Genomic DNA, 14641 nt, shown 5'->3' with positions numbered 1-14641 from the left:
ACGCTTTTTTGAGTTTTTGGAGACATGTTATACGAGTATTCTTCTGATTTTCTTGCTCTAAAACAGCCAACTGTCAGATAATTTTTTAGTCATATCATTTAAATGTCTGAATAAATTGCAGGAATTTACAATACATTTATCCTATGGTACCGGGCATAGAATGAGCGTCTAAGACAACAATTTATTGTATTTTCGGAAAAATACTTAACGTATACAGGCAACATGCTTCAAGTCCCGGTAAGTCCTTACTGGAACCGTTTTTTGCAGTTTCGTTTCCAATTTACACGTCAATCTGCTGACGCCAACGCAAGCTATTGTGGAATTAATTATAATACAAGTTTATAGTTATATAATTTAGGGAGTACTTAGGAACGGATTCAACGGAACGTCGACCAGATTGATCAAAGAAGAAGAGATTGTACGATATGGCAGTTTCTTGGTTCAGGATATTCTTTCATTTTGCGATGATTGTGTACACTTACGCTCAACTACAATGGATGAATTTAGATAGTGGCAATGCAAGCAATACGCCATCGGTAAGAAGAGATATGGCAATAGGCTATCAAAGAGAAATGAGGAGAGTCTTGATTTTTGGAGGAAGGGGAAATAGCGGTCCTTTAGGCGATACCTGGGAGTATAATTTAGATACCCGTCAGTGGAAGGAACTAACAACAAACAATGCAATTGATAAAAGATTTTCTGTCGTATCTGGGGTATGGAAAAACGGCTTCTATGTTTCAACTGGCGAAGGAGAAAACGATGCCTTCTTCGATGATATTTGGCGTTTAGATTTATCGAGTTTGAATTGGACGAAGCTGCCATCGGGCTCAACCAAACCAGAAGAACGTTACGGTTCAGCTGGAGGTTTTTATTTAAACTCTAGCCTTTTATACCTCACTCACGGTTTTGCTAGCAATAGGTTTTCCAACACTTTTGTTTATGATGTTTCAAAGCCAAACGAAGGATGGCGGGAGGTATTTGAAGGAACAAACAGCTATAATCCCAACTATCCACATGCACGTTGTCTTCATGCAGCTGCGATGATATCACAACACAAAATGGTCATATACGGTGGTTGCTTGGGGTAAGATTGTTCATCTATTTTAAATATGCCAGACATGCTTTTATAATTATGATAATCTACTTGTTGTTCATTTTTGAACCATGATTATCCATTTAAGACAACAAGGTCACTAGTTTTGTTTACTATGAAAACTTCAGAACTTTTATATGATTGCCGTCTTTAGAAGTGTAATATTTTTGCTTTGTGTGAAGAAAAAATGGGGGGACTAAACGGATTTGCCACACATGCTACTGCCACAATGTTGAAACCGTAGTCCACACTAAAGAAACCACAATTTTTTAATGTACAATGATACTTTTATATATACTTTTATATATACCATTTTAGCACTCTTTGTGTAACAAATTTTGCAATACACTATGCATGTCCTAGTTCTAAACATCGCTCTCATGTGAACACTGACTAATTTTCATTCAGACAAGTAATTAACTGACAGTTTTGTAGTAAACTTGACTTTCAATTCATTATCAGAGGTGGTGGCTCAGGTGGCCCATGCCCAGCAGATGACAATTGGAGCTATGATGCTATGAGGGACTCCTGGACACGCCTTCCAGAATGTGCATCTCCTCGGAAATATCCTGGCATGGCTATATTGCCTGTTGATAATAATACAAAAGGGGAACAGATTGTTCGACCTGTTTTATATGGTGGCGATGAAAAAACTATTCAAGTAATAACTGTAAGTAAAGTGATTGTAAAAAGATGTACTCATCTTTAAGTTACTTAGCCATGTTTTTCAAGACTTTGCTGTCATTCTAGGTGACCGAAGCCCCTGCAAATGAAGTAGTTGTCTACTATCCAGAGAAAGAAGAATGGAAAAAAAAGACTGTTGATGTAAGAATGTGAAATATGTCATCTTGTTGATAATCACAATGTTTACATGTGATATGAACATGTTAGCATTGAAATATACATGAACTCAAAAATTTTTGCATTGTTGGAAGAATTTACTTATCATCTCGTATCATCTTGTTTTTGTTACACAACTGAAGTAGATGTTTTTCCTTTGTGTGAGCTTAATCAAGCAAATATTTTATCTCTTTCACAATTAATGACAACACGTTCTATTTATATAGGGGGATCCCCCACCCAAGAGGTATAGCCATGCAATGGTAACTGTGGACGAGGGAATTATTATGTTTGGAGGACTTTCCAGGTAATGATACATTAATACTCACTACTTTGAGTCAATATATTGATGCAACGAACTCACATCACCCATTTTAGTGCAAATGCTATTGAAGTGTATAAAAATTGAGTGAAACAGCCTTAGCATAAATAACTAGATAGCAATACTGTTCTGCCATCTTCAATCTCATGCATTATGTTTGACACCAAACTCCTGCATTTTACATCTCATATAGCAATGGCTTAAACAATGACCTTTGGCTATTAAATGGGACTGCTAAGATGGTCGATGGCACAAAGGATGGAGATGACTGCAAGTTGCTGTACTTCAGTTTCATCCATCTTCATGGGATATTCATGTTTATCGGATGGGGGGCTCTGTTACAGCTTGGAATGTTCTTTGCAAGATATTTTCGACATCGTGAACCTTGGTGGTTTAAAATGCATCGTATTTTTCAGGTATATGTTTGCGATATACTACAAATCAGTGGGGTAGCCAAGATTTTTTGTCAAGGGGGCCTGTCATATAAAACATAGCATTTTAGGGGGCCAAGAATTTTTCCAGGTGGGATGGCCCCCGTTCCCTCTCTGGCTACGTCACTGCTACGAATATTGTTAATTTTTATCCATCTTCTCCTAATTCTTAAATTTTAACAACTGTAGCAAGTAGAAACAATGGTCTGTATGAAGCAAACGCACACCGAGTATGATTTGACTGTTTTTAAAAATATTTCAAGCATCATGCATTTCGTGCTACCGTCTATTTCACTGCGTAAATGGTTAAAACAATTTTCTTTTCTATGATTTCTTCGTTTTTAGGTCTCGGGACTCGTGGTTAGCTCCCTCGGTTTGATATTTGCCATTATCTCTGTGCCTTTTGGTCATTTTACGTTTGCACATGCTATTATTGGCTTGTTGATCATGCTCATTGGCTTATTTCAACCTTTAAATGCGTTCTTGTGAGTATCATCAGTAAATCGAATCCTTGTTTTTCATAAGTTAGCCTAAATTTTTACACTCAAGTTTCAATTAAGCCCCTAGCAATTGTAGGTTCGATCTTTTATTTGATACTTATGAACACATCTTCTTCATCCGCACTGGAAAATGTCTATGCATGTAAACTTGAAGGTTGCTGAAGGTCAGTCAATAAACTCGTGTTGACTTTGAAGTAAATAAAACGTGAAAAATCTTTGTTTTAACATAACTATGACGATGAATGTCAATATTTAGGTCAAGTCAATAATTGGCTTTGTTTACGTGTTGTTACGGCAAAAATGACATCTATGACATGAGCTTAACCAATCGTTAAACAGGAAAGAATTTCTCATAGGAAACAAAATATTTTGTCTTTCTGACAGTTGTTGGAAACAGATAATTTTTGCATTAACATTCAGTCGTAAATAATGGTGAAGAATTGGATCTTGCAGCCTTTAGAAAATAGAAATTCATCTCTCACAAGTCACTCTGGAATTCAGTCATTTAATTCTTAAAGCATTTTATGAAAATACCTTACCTAAATAACACTGCTGGTTTACTCAAGTTTGGGAAAAATAGGCTATTTGAAAACACTATAACAACATGAAAAAATGTCAAAATCTCGATCATACATCATACATTAATTCTCTCAACTTGTTTTTTGAAAATATGGCTAATTAAAAAAAATTGCAATTCGGAACTCTCATCAGCGGCTTGGGCAATTTTGACAATTTTTTAATGCCACTCGTTGTGTTGTCAGTGATTACCTTTCTTTCTTTTTGATTACTTGTTCTTACTATGATGACATTATAACTATTGTGTTTTGTCAGCCGTCCTCACAAAACGGACGTAAAAACGACAAAAAGATTGATCTGGGAGATTTATCACATCAACGCCGGCCGCTTAGCCTTAGTGTTAGCTTTGGCCAATATCACTCTGGGAGTTTTTCTCGCCGTTACTCCGTCTTCTGCTTGGATTACGTGGCTAGTCATGATGTGTCTATGGATAGCCTTTATTGTTTTCATGGAAATTCGTTTACATTATCTACGATGGAAGACTGGAGAGACCAATGTTGAAATGTCCAATAAATAATTCAAGTGTTTTAACTATACATGTAATGCAACATTTAATCAAGCCAATGAAATGAAGTCAATGTCAGTATCTGTGACGATATCTTTATTGCAAACACAAACATGCAGTTTTCATGATCTTACTTATGTATGATTTTACTCTAATCTATTATGAACGATGCTATGTATTTATAATTGTATTTCTGTGCACTCTACATAAAATGTAATTTGGAATTTGCGCCGATGATGTATTTTTTACGTATATTTACGTGTGAGAATAGTTCTAATAGAGTTCCCAAAAATACCGTAAATATTTTAGCAATATCAAATCCGGAGGAAATGACTTAGTCTGTTATTATGATCTGTTGTCAAGAGATGGAAATGTTAACGAAGGTTAGCCAGAAATTTTGAACTTTGGACATCGCATTCCTGGCTGTGTAAAATATGTACTTCCGTGGTTCATGGTAATTGTCCTTCAGGGTCACCTGTCGCCTATGACTACAAAGGAACGTAAACATTCATGCATGCATAACGGTCAATCAATGGCAGTCAAAATGGAATCGTTTTATCACTAACCCAGGGCCGGTAGCCTTAAATGTTACTTAAACTATTGTAAATATAGAAAAATATCATCGTCTTGGTATATTCTATGTAACTTTACCTGTCTTTACACTTTTGACGAGTTGCGTTTTCTAATCAATGTTACATAATTCAAAAGCTGGTAATTACGTCAAACATTTGCATTAATGCTTTGATAATATAAAAGAGGAATACAATTTTACACTTGTCAGGTAACAGCAAATTGCAAAAAGGATAAGGCTGTCACGAAAACGGGAAAATGAAATCTATCATTTCACTCGTTTATTTATCATGCGTGCTGCAACTCAGCAAGCAGCAGTTACAGTGGCGTCTACTTGCCGATGATGTTGAAGGTAAATATCCAGCTAAAAGTTTATGAAGTTTTGTGAATAAAGACTCCAACACTTAGTGAATGCATCACTTCACTCACAACTATTCTTTCCATCGAAAGGTAGGATTAAAACACCAGAGAAAAAGTTCACGGGCACTGAGAACGTCGTCTTTTTTCATGTTTCAAAAGATGAATGATTACTGTTTTTAATTATGCTGCCTCTTTGCGTTATATTAAAATAGAGTTTGCGATTTCTTTAATTGTTTCTTTTTTACTTGACAAGGCAGAAAACTGATTTTCGAATTTAGTTTTTTATCTTTATTTTCTCCTCATGGATTGTCTATCATTTCATGAGCTAAAAGACTTCTGACAATTATTGAAACATTGACCGCTTTGTTTTAGGCGAAGGACCCGGTTCAAGACGGGATTGCGCTTTGGGATATGATACAGTTGACAAGAAACTTTATGTCTTCGGTGGTCGATCTGGTGGCAAAATTCTTAATGATACGTGGTGTTATGATTTTAACAACAGAACATGGAGTATGGTTGACACTTCACAGTCGCCCGAACCAAGGTTTACAATGGCGTTTGGAGTATGGCAGGGAAAGATGTACATTTCAACAGGCGAAGGACCCGGAAAAGTCTTCTACAACGATGTGTGGAGGTCAGCTCTTATATAAACTATATTTTTACTCTAACTTCCTTGGTGTATCTTACTCGGTTATTTAACATCTTAAGACTAAGAGTTAGAATACGTTTTCGTGTTTTTATTGTTTGTCAAGGTAATTAAACGTATGCAATATTTGTGTCAATAGTATTGTTCCTATGGTGACACCTATAATGATGCTATCATCAACTACCGTTATTAAATTTTAATCATTCAACATATGAAGTAATTGAAAAAGACAAATGAGTTCTATTTCGTTCGGCACATTGTTCCAAAAATTTAAAACCTTTCATCAAGCAAAAAAAATTCGCACGTTGTTCTCAAAGTCTTCTTTATTCCGCAACATACATTGCCAATAAAGATCGGACAATAGGAAGCTACTGGAAAATAAGGAAAAGAAGTCTGTTAATGGAACATTATTTTTTCAATACTAGTATATTGATGCTTATTACATTGTTGCATTACATGGAAACGTGCATCTGCCTATTTTTCATTTTTATATAACATTAGACAAAAAAGATACAACTCACTTTGTGCCGAAGCCAATCCGAACTTATACTTCTACAATGCAAAATTATAGCAACTTAAGTATTCGTTTTTTAGAATCTAGATTCCGTTCATTGTTTTTCCAAGGAGCATAAATATATTTTACTTGGTATGAGCAAAAAGCGGCCTGGCTCTGAAATCACTATTTCTTTGTTTTATCTACTGTTCGTGGTTTCAAAAGAGTCTTTGAAAATGAAATTCCGGAGTACTTAGCGACAATCTAATTTCTTTTTTTACACGTGAATGTACTGTTGATGTACACGTGAACAGGTATATAACATATGACGTTTCATACTTTTTTGCGACAGCTTTGATTTTCGAAGTCAGCAATGGACGAAGCTGAGCCAAGGAACCAATCCCCCAGAGAAGCGCTATGGCGCTGCAGGAGGTATATACCCAGGGCAAAGTCTACTATGGATGAGTCACGGTTTTGCTGACATACGGTATTCCAACACTTTCACGTATGATCTCTTGAATGGAAGACGGAAGTGGGTGGAAGAATTTACTGGTACCAACTCATATAACCCTCTGTATCCTCATGCTCGTTGCATCCATGGTGCAACACCTGTTACCCCTGATCATCTCGTTTTGTATGGTGGATGCTTAGGGTAAGTGGGGACTGGGGATTAGCAAAGCTATAAGCGTTTGCACGGAGTACTCAAAATAACTTTTTATTTTCAGTGGAGGCGAGACGGGGGGACCATGTCCTTCTTCAGACAGTTGGTTGTTTAGTCGTGTAAATAAAAAATGGAAAAGATTAGAAGAATGTTTTTCCCCGCGCATGTACCCTGCTATGGCTCCAATTCCTATGGGTAGTGACCCTTTGCGATACGCAGCAGTTATGTATGGAGGAGGTCAAAAACGACCAATCGATGATACAGACGAATTCAGCATTGTTTGGGTAAGGGGCTTTGGTAGCTACAGTCCAAAAGTCATGTAAAAAACTGATTTGTGAATCATTCTTTGCGTTTTAGCTTGACGAAGCACCAATGGACGAAATTGGAGTATTTACATTGAAAAAGAGATCAATGTATGATGATGAGCCGGACACAAAGTGGGAACGGAGACGAGCTGTAAGTCAAACTTAGTTAAGGTTTATTGAAGGTTACTCTTGAGAGCATGAACTCAAACTACATGCGAGACAGAGAAGCATTAGGGAGATCATGACTCAAACAAGATTGATACTCCCAGATTTAAGGCTTTCATTCAAAATTTGAGACTTCAGTAAAATGCAACCGAGTGCAAACTACAAATTTTATTTTAACTGTAGACGAGTACCAACGGAAGTGGCATACCTCCATGGAGAATTGGTCACAGTTTTCTGACCGTCGAGACGATGAATGGTATAATAATGTTCGGGTATGTTGACTATTGTTTGAGTTTATATGAATGGTATAATAATGTTCGGGTATGTAGACTATTGTTTGAGTTTATATGAATGGTATAATAATGTTCGGGTATGTAGACTATTGTTTGAGTTTATGTTTAATCTGCTTGGTCGTTATAAAACACGTTGCATCCGTTTACTGAATTGTGTGAATTCTTAAAATCCATGCTCCCACGTCCCTAAATCATAAATCACCACGGTAAATAGGGCTATTCTATGACTAATGATGATTGAGTTACAATCTGTGGTACAACTACGAGTGATAGCTGATGAATAGATTAAATGGACTTTCTTTTAGAAATGAAAAACGTGAAGATCGATTTATAGATCGAGGAAGTATTTTTTCATCATATGAATATTTTTTGCTTTTATAGTGGAGGTAAAAAAGACGATATTTGGTTGTTGTACGGGAACGTTAGTAGCATCGATGATACAGCCTTGATTGGAGATGGTTGCTCATCAAAGTACTGGAGTTTGATCCACTTTCATGGTCTTTTCATGTTCCTTGGCTGGGGTCTGCTCCTTGTAGCTGGTGTTTTCTTCGCCAGATATTTCAGACGAAAGGAGCCATTGTGGTTTCATTTGCACAGAATATTTCAGGTACATGAAATAATGAATACCCAACTGCCTTATGTTGAATTTAGAAGAACATTGCTTTCTGTAATGCTTAATAACGGACCTCTAACTTCACTATGCTAAATTTAGAAATGACATTACATGCTGTATTTTATTGTATAGCAAACCTCTAATTGGTCTATACTGCAATTTTGAAGTAATATTCAATATTGTATCGTTTCAGGTAACAGGACTGCTCTTCACCATCGGAGGTTTTGTTTGCGGTGTCATGTCGGTTCCATTTGATCATTTTAAGTTTGTTCATGGAGCCATCGGTCTCGTTGTCTTCTTGATTGGTTTACTTCAAGCTGTTAACGGAGCACTGTAAGCAGCTTGTTTTAAATCTTTGCACGTGCAAATGCTAGCGCATTTCTGTTTGCCTTTAATGTGTTCGCTCCTGAGCACAATATCTTTAGCACTGTATTATTAAAATCGATCGTTAATGCATTGTTTCTCAATTTAGACGTCCCCATAAGGAAGAAGGAGATGAGCAAAGCATTATTCGTCGTGTTTGGGAATATTGTCATAAAACTCTTGGTCGATTAGCCTTACTATTAGCTCAGATCAATATTTCACTGGGCATGTTTCTTGCAGTTGTACCTACGGCTGTCTTCGCTGTCTGGTTTGGATACTTGGGAGTCTGGGTAACACTCTTTGTCATCATGGAGATTATGAAATCAAGACGAGAATGTGGGAAAGTGGTGAAACCTACAATATCAGCTGGACACTATGAAATGAACTCTAAAATGTAGAATGGGGGGTTTCCGCCCAGTGACATTCCTAGCTCGATAATTGGAGGGTAAAATTCATACATGCATGTTTTGGTGATGCCTCTGTTACCGCTTATTTTATTGTAAATATACGGAAGATTTGGAGGTTCTGTACTTGTCGGGCGTTAACCAGCATATGAGAATTCTTTGTAGCAATATATCTGTCAATTTCAATTGTAGTGTTTTTGCAGTGATTGCAGTGTCGTTCATTTGTTATTTTAATCAAAACAACATTCAACTTTGTAAAATCTTTTTGCTCTGAGCTCCGTTGGGCTCGTTATTTTACATGGTGTGGATACATAAGCATAAGAACAAGCAAAGACAACAGAAACTATAAAAGAATGCGATGAAGCTTCTGACACAAGCATCAGTATAAGCATAAACCCAAACACCGCACCTTGGCACAATCATAAGGTAAACTAAAATTAGAAAAGTAAATTCTTCTTGTTTTGTTTCCTCCAGCCTCAGGAGAAAATGCTTTGGTTTCTTGCTTGTACTTAGCTCGCTAGTGAAAACCAGTCTTAAGAAAAGACGACTTTTGTGCATATATTACAGTAAGAAATTACGTCAAATTCCCTGGAGCAGAAGAGCTTTTGTGCTTGTAACAAAGATAAGTAATAAATTCACGTAGATTAGGATATTTTACTCATCCATAGCTTTAGCATAAAGAAGAAAATTTAAAATTATAACAATATGTTAATTTATTAAGTCCTCCTTTTTACGATACAACATGTGGATAAACCTAATCAGTTTGTTTGAAAGCGAGCTTCTACTCAAGATATAGTATCGTTTAATATTGGTCTACTTATCGGGAAAGAAAGAAGTTTGAACTGTTATGACAAAGTTGTTTCAAGTATTTATTCTGCTTCTTGGCTTCGTCTTTTCTCGACAACAACTACTTTGGGAAAAATTTGTTGTTGCAGACAAATCTACGATCCCAACGTTTCGCCGTGATGTGGCTATCGGCTACTATTCCAAGGAGAATTCTCTTTACATATTCGGTGGGAGATCTAATAGAAACCAACCCTTGAATGATATGTATAGATTTGACCTTAGGACAAACATTTGGACGCTAATCCACGCAGAAAATAGTTTGAGTATAAAGGCAAGATATGGTATGGTTTATGGAACAACGGACGATTTTCTGTATATCGCCACAGGGAAAGGTACGCCCATAGCGAGAATTTCTTATGTATTAAACACAAATACTTCATCTTTCAATATAACCTACTTTACTATAGCCAACTAAGATTGATGGTATAAAATGAACATTCACTAATAAATGCAGGCTACTGCATTCAGTTACTCTATGCGAAGAACTTTCGTATAACTTTCTTCAATTACACAAACTTACATAATTATATTCGCTTGGTTTAGTAACACACATTTTTTCAAAATCGGGTTGATTTTTGTAAATCTGTCGACATTTTAAAATTGTTTTCAGTACGCTTACAACCCATCAAATTTTCCCGTGAAAAGTTTTACCTGGCTGATTTTTATTACCAGTAATAAAACCTTGCTCATATAGGTGAACATATTGTGTGACAGTAGCCTTTTGTAATGTACATAATTTATACGTGTTACATACTGTGTTACTTGGCAGTTTGTTCCGTTACATTCCCAGGGCTCGGCATTGATGGCCGCGAGACTTACTACAACGATTTATGGAGATTTGATTTTGAAAGAAAGTCATGGGAGCAAGTATCAACATCAAAAAATCCTAGTCCACGTTACTCAGCGTTTGGTGGTGTTCGTGAGTTTTACTTTTTCCTTTCACACGGTACTAATGACGAGGAACAATATTCCAATACCTTTACATTTGATGTGGATCGACCTTCTCGTGGATGGACGGAAATCCACTTGGGAATTAGCAAGTATGACCCCAAACAACCACATGCTCGACAACAGTCAACTGGTACTATCCTCTCTGATGATAAAGTATTAATGTTCGGAGGATGTCTGAGGTTTGAGTAACGTATATGTTATTGAAAAATTATTTACGGTTGATTCAAACTGGGATACAGGTATGGGAATTGATGAGAATGGTTTCAGAATATCCCACCAAATATACTTGTTTACCTGCATGCCCGAACCAAACCCCAACCATATTCCTGGTGATAACCTAGTCTGATTATTGGCGGAAGTTTTTGTCGCGGGGTGTTCTAAAAGTATGTACAGGAGTGTCAAGAAAAATCCTAAACCTTTTGGAGGAAGACAATGTTTCAAGTTTAGGGTGGGAATCGAAGATAGTTTCTTTCAATCTGGAATGCTAAATTCTCACAAGTAGGCAAAGGCAATACATTTTTAGGGGTTTGCATGGCCAATCACTGATTAACACATTATATTTTATAATAACATGTATTGCACACGCGCATAACATCAAATAAGAAATATTTAAGTGTAGCTACGCATGAAGTCCAGAGTAACGTTTGGTTGTTTTAAGATTAAATGGTCAAAAAGGGATGTTAACTTAATGTTACTTTAAAATCATTGCATTCAAGTGGTTTAGGATCCGGTGGACCATGTCCATCGGACGATTCATGGACATATACAGCTGTAAAGGGTTGGTCTCAGTTGAATCGTTGCTCCTCGCCGAAAATCTCCTCGGCTATGGCGCGTCTGCCAAAAGGAAATGCGTCATATGAAAGAGTGATTCTCTGGGGTGGAAATGCTGATAGCAGAACAACTCTAAAGGTCTGATGTTCTTAATTCTCAATCATAAGAGTACTTATACATGGGACCATTGAGACGGGAAGAGATAAATTACTCGTCCCCCAGCACGCTTTGTTTTCATAATTAATTGATTTCGTTTATAGCTGGATGACAATCGGGAGGACGAAATTTTGGTGTTTGATGAGAACGAAAACGAATGGAAGATCAAGAAAACCCAAGTACGATCGACGATTTAATATTTCCTTCATGACAAGTCACTGAAAATGCTCATCTTCGTAGGCAAGGATTGCGTTTCCATCTCAACGTGTGGGTCACGTGATGGTCACCACCACGGATGGCGTTGTCATGTTTGGTGGTGAGGAACTGAGGTAATGCCTCCTCATTATTTTTACTGAACTGAACTTTCATTCTCAATCAATGCAAGCGTGTCATTTTCAGCTCTTATCAATGCCCTCAACTTCAATTTGTAATATTAGAATCTACATTCTAGCTCTGGTCAATACCTCTCTGACATATGGTTATTACGGGGCAGAAGCATCGACGCTGAGCGAAGTAGAGATGGACGCGATTGTGGACGTCAATATTTCAATCTCATCATGCTTCATGGTGTCTTCATGTTCATTGGTTTTGCTGTCTTTTCTAACATGGCAATATTTGTTGCAAGGTGTTTTCGTTTTCTTCAGCCGCTGTGGTTGAAGATGCACATTATATTACATGTAGGTATATGAACGTCGGTATATGACACAAATTCAGTAGACAAAAAGAAATTTAAATATCTAAATCATAAAGTGGCTTTCTCTACTTTGTTTGAAAGTGGGTAAAGAGCTGACAGTCGAGTTCGGTTATTTTTGTTGACGCATTTTGTCGAAGGGCAAACATATATTAGTCACTATATAATTGACACCATTTAATTGTCCCTATATACTTGACATAAACAATTTTTTAAAGAAAAGAGAAAGAGAGTTGTTTTAACGAGGCAATTCAAATAGAAATCAGGCGTAACTTTTAAAGTGGGATTTTTTCAGATTTTCGGTATCCTGTTTATTCTGGCTGGTACGGTGTGTGGAATTGCTTCAGTACCTTCACATGAACACTTCAATTTTTTTCACGGTATATTTGGCTATGTAATTTTCGTTATGGCAATTCAACAGCCTTTCAACGCAATGCTGTAAGTTCTTCAATTCAGTGTATAATTTTTTATGATGAATCTATCTATAATTTAAGATAAATCGTCTATTTCAGGTGGAAAAATAGTTCATCAGCTCTTCTCATGATCTGCATGAATTATTTACCGTCTGTGATATCTTCAATTCCAACTCTTATTTCAATTATGATATTATGCATTGTACGATGAAAGTAGTTTACTTTTTATCTTGAATTCCAACCATCTCCCATTTTTTACAGACGACCTCAAGGGACAACTCGGGAGTTTAGCTGGGCACAAGCCATTTGGCATTTCTGGCATAGATGGCTAGGACGACTGGTTTTGATTTCGGCGACGGCAAATATCACTTTGGGATTGTTTTTGGCGGTATCACCTTCGCTCGTGTGGAAGCTATGGATTGTGTATGTGGTCTTGTGGATCGGAATTTTCGTCGTTGCCGAGATTCTCAAGCGTCCTACAGAAAAAGAGCTACGCAAAGAAGCAAAAAAGTCGGTCTTATACGGTGCCTCTAATCCTCACCGAATGAATCGCGGAGAAACAAACACATTTACCACAGTATTTTAAAAACAAAAGCATCGCTACTTTAATAATTATATCATATATTCTGTCCAGCCTTCTTTGATTAATGAAAATTATGTAATATGAGGATTTTCATTGAAGTGAATGAAATTTATTGATGATTTTTGAAAAATGTTTTATTTTTTGAAAGTTTCTTTATGGGAGTTTTTGTTGAACATATGTTTGTAAATGATGATCGTCCAGGTTAATAAAGTCCTGAGAAGGACTGTTTTTGATGTTGTTGACTGACGTTTCGACAACCTTAGCGGTAGTCATCTTCAGAGTCAAAAGATGACTACCGCTAAGGTTGTCGAAACGTCAGTCAACAACATCAAAAACAGTCCTTCTCAAGACTTTATTAACCTGGACGATCATCATTTACAAACATATAACGATACTCCCGGGTTCAAACCATTTACTTTGTTGAACATGCCGTTTTTTTTGGTATTTTTTAAACAAATGCAACAACACCTATGCTGTGAACTCCTTAGCTTGTGTAGAGCTAAGGCATGCTCTACACAACATACTGTGAAGGTGTTGCCTATTTCAGACTCTTAGAAGGTTGCCTGTATTCCAAACACTGTGAGTGCCGCTTTTCAGCTCTTTAATTGAGACATTTCATATCTACCTAGATATTTCGTTTTCTCTCCTACATTCCTATTACCAAAGAAACAGCTCTTTGTCAAGATATTTTTTGTCATAAATCAATGGCAAGGCCTTCGTTGCTTTGTTTCACATTGTTTATACTTGCACGACATCAGCAATATATATGCAATGAATAAGCATACCGTAAAAAGGGAAGAGGGCAGAACTGTACAAGGTTAAAAGAGAAAAAAGCAACAGATTTAATTGTTATATGAAGAATGTTATATGCAGTGCGGTGTTTGAAATTAAGCAATTGTCTCATGAACCTGAAAAATTTAGGTGACTCAACGGGATTCGAATTGCTTAAATTGTCCAGCAAAGTGCGAAGATCATACCTTCATTTAGATTTAATTGTTATTGTCACAATTAATGTTAACAGTTTTTCTGTTTGAATAAGTTTTTTTTTTAAATCAAGTTTTGCTTGCATCTTAATTTTTACTGTCTTTAT

The 14641-nt window shown here is 36.6% G+C and overlaps 4 protein-coding genes across 5 annotated transcripts; all 4 read left to right on the top strand.

The window, feature by feature from the left end:
• The first annotated feature begins 334 nt into the window (after positions 1-334).
• Positions 335-4491, top strand: LOC124452442 (protein GLUTELIN PRECURSOR ACCUMULATION 3-like). Of its 2 annotated transcripts, none has more exons than XM_047002977.1 (7): positions 335-1084; positions 1556-1763; positions 1844-1918; positions 2161-2240; positions 2449-2671; positions 3032-3171; positions 3571-3887. In XM_047002977.1, exons 1-7 carry the CDS (start codon positions 426-428, stop codon positions 3614-3616), a joined length of 1431 nt encoding a protein of 476 aa, XP_046858933.1. In that variant the 5' UTR covers positions 335-425; the 3' UTR covers positions 3617-3887. The 2 variants fall into 2 exon arrangements, with proteins under 2 accessions (XP_046858933.1, XP_046858932.1); XM_047002976.1 differs by lacking the exon at positions 3571-3887 and adding an exon at positions 4018-4491 and having other exon boundaries at positions 342-1084.
• Positions 4492-4579: 88 nt separating this feature from the next.
• On the top strand, positions 4580-9346 carry LOC124452441. The gene is made up of 9 exons (XM_047002975.1): positions 4580-5189; positions 5570-5831; positions 6689-6988; positions 7062-7281; positions 7355-7453; positions 7651-7739; positions 8142-8367; positions 8567-8706; positions 8846-9346. Exons 1-9 carry the CDS (start codon positions 5096-5098, stop codon positions 9132-9134), a joined length of 1719 nt encoding a protein of 572 aa, XP_046858931.1. The 5' UTR covers positions 4580-5095; the 3' UTR covers positions 9135-9346.
• Positions 9347-10269: 923 nt separating this feature from the next.
• LOC124452517 lies at positions 10270-12777 on the top strand. Its single transcript, XM_047003077.1, has 6 exons — positions 10270-10318; positions 10777-11116; positions 11654-11846; positions 11969-12043; positions 12105-12193; positions 12316-12777. The coding sequence occupies exons 1-6, from the start codon at positions 10270-10272 to the stop codon at positions 12551-12553; spliced, it is 984 nt and encodes a 327-aa protein (XP_046859033.1). The 3' UTR covers positions 12554-12777.
• Positions 12778-12875: 98 nt separating this feature from the next.
• Positions 12876-13681, top strand: LOC124453147. Its single transcript, XM_047003899.1, has 2 exons — positions 12876-12993; positions 13230-13681. The coding sequence occupies exons 1-2, from the start codon at positions 12962-12964 to the stop codon at positions 13552-13554; spliced, it is 357 nt and encodes a 118-aa protein (XP_046859855.1). The 5' UTR covers positions 12876-12961; the 3' UTR covers positions 13555-13681.
• The last annotated feature ends 960 nt before the right edge of the window (positions 13682-14641 follow it).

The sequence above is a fragment of the Xenia sp. Carnegie-2017 genome, unplaced genomic scaffold, assembly GCF_021976095.1.
Source record: "Xenia sp. Carnegie-2017 unplaced genomic scaffold, XeniaSp_v1 HiC_scaffold_25, whole genome shotgun sequence".
In the NCBI taxonomy this organism is placed as follows: Eukaryota; Metazoa; Cnidaria; class Anthozoa; order Malacalcyonacea; family Xeniidae; genus Xenia; species Xenia sp. Carnegie-2017.
This window is presented reverse-complemented; position numbering and strand designations above follow the sequence as displayed.

Excerpts from the sequence above, each read along its gene's own strand:
- LOC124453147 (XM_047003899.1), top strand. The coding sequence starts at position 12,962 with ATGGCAATTCAACAGCCTTTCAACGCAATGCT. Across the intron at positions 12,994-13,229 it reads CAGCCTTTCAACGCAATGCT|ACGACCTCAAGGGACAACTC; the intron begins GTAAGTTCTTCA and ends CATTTTTTACAG.
- LOC124452517 (XM_047003077.1), top strand. The coding sequence starts at position 10,270 with ATGGTTTATGGAACAACGGACGATTTTCTGTATATCGCCACAGGGAAA. Across the intron at positions 10,319-10,776 it reads GTATATCGCCACAGGGAAAG|GGCTCGGCATTGATGGCCGC; the intron begins GTACGCCCATAG and ends TTACATTCCCAG. Across the intron at positions 11,847-11,968 it reads ATAGCAGAACAACTCTAAAG|CTGGATGACAATCGGGAGGA; the intron begins GTCTGATGTTCT and ends TTTCGTTTATAG.
- LOC124452441 (XM_047002975.1), top strand. The coding sequence starts at position 5,096 with ATGAAATCTATCATTTCACTCGTTTATTTATCATGCGTGCTGCAACTC. Across the intron at positions 5,190-5,569 it reads ACTTGCCGATGATGTTGAAG|GCGAAGGACCCGGTTCAAGA; the intron begins GTAAATATCCAG and ends GCTTTGTTTTAG. Across the intron at positions 7,454-7,650 it reads AGTGGGAACGGAGACGAGCT|ACGAGTACCAACGGAAGTGG; the intron begins GTAAGTCAAACT and ends TTTTAACTGTAG.
- LOC124452442 (XM_047002976.1), top strand. The coding sequence starts at position 426 with ATGGCAGTTTCTTGGTTCAGGATATTCTTTCATTTTGCGATGATTGTG. Across the intron at positions 1,085-1,555 it reads ATATACGGTGGTTGCTTGGG|AGGTGGTGGCTCAGGTGGCC; the intron begins GTAAGATTGTTC and ends ATTCATTATCAG. Across the intron at positions 1,919-2,160 it reads GGAAAAAAAAGACTGTTGAT|GGGGATCCCCCACCCAAGAG; the intron begins GTAAGAATGTGA and ends CTATTTATATAG.